The sequence below is a fragment of the Phalaenopsis equestris genome, unplaced genomic scaffold (assembly GCF_001263595.1).
Source record: "Phalaenopsis equestris unplaced genomic scaffold, ASM126359v1 Scaffold000002, whole genome shotgun sequence".
Lineage (NCBI taxonomy): Eukaryota > Viridiplantae > Streptophyta > Magnoliopsida > Asparagales > Orchidaceae > Phalaenopsis > Phalaenopsis equestris.
The window spans coordinates 74,170,604-74,171,198 of record NW_018164444.1 but is presented as its reverse complement, the minus strand read 5'-3'; the positions used below and the strand labels follow the sequence as shown (position 1 = coordinate 74,171,198).

Below are 595 nucleotides of genomic sequence, written 5' to 3'. Positions count from 1 at the left end.
CTATATATATATATATATATATATATATATATATTCAAAATATGTATTGAAAGTTAAAATTACAATAATAATAAATATAATATTTTTCTTTAAAATATATATATAGTTCGACCTATATATTTCGATTTGCTTCCATAGTTCGACCTATCCAGAAAAATTGCCGGCTCACGAATGTGGTTCTGATCCCTCTGGTGATGTCAGAAGTCGTTTCGATATACTAATTTATTATGTTTCTATTTTCTTTATTGTCCCTGATTCGGAAGTCACATTTTCTTCAGTACCTCCCAACAAGATTGATCCGGTTGGATCTTGGTTCGTGATGGTCTTTTTCTTGATTTTGACGATCAGATCTCTCTATGAATGGAAAAGGGGTGCTTTGGATCGGGAGTAAGCACTAGTGATAGGGCAAAGGGGGAAAGGACAAAGGAAAGAGGGATGCCTACTTTCAATCAATTGATTCACCATGATAGTGAAGAAAAACGGTGCACAGCCCATACCCGAGCTGTGGATCAATGTCCCCAGAAGCAAGGAGTATGCCCGCGTGTTCGACCATAACACCCAAAAAACCATATATATAAGTAAAATATTTTTTTAT

At 35.1% G+C, this 595-nt stretch overlaps 1 protein-coding gene across 1 annotated transcript in view; it reads left to right on the top strand.

The window, feature by feature from the left end:
* The window catches only part of LOC110020095 (NADH-ubiquinone oxidoreductase chain 3), a 4,701-nt gene extending 4,217 nt beyond the window's left edge, over window positions 1–484 (top strand). Inside the window, exon 2 of the mRNA XM_020718077.1 lies at window positions 139–484. Coding sequence (XP_020573736.1) covers window positions 139–391 — 253 coding nt within the window. The 3' untranslated portion in view covers window positions 392–484. The remainder of the gene's footprint in view (window positions 1–138) is intronic.
* The last annotated feature ends 111 nt before the right edge of the window (window positions 485–595 follow it).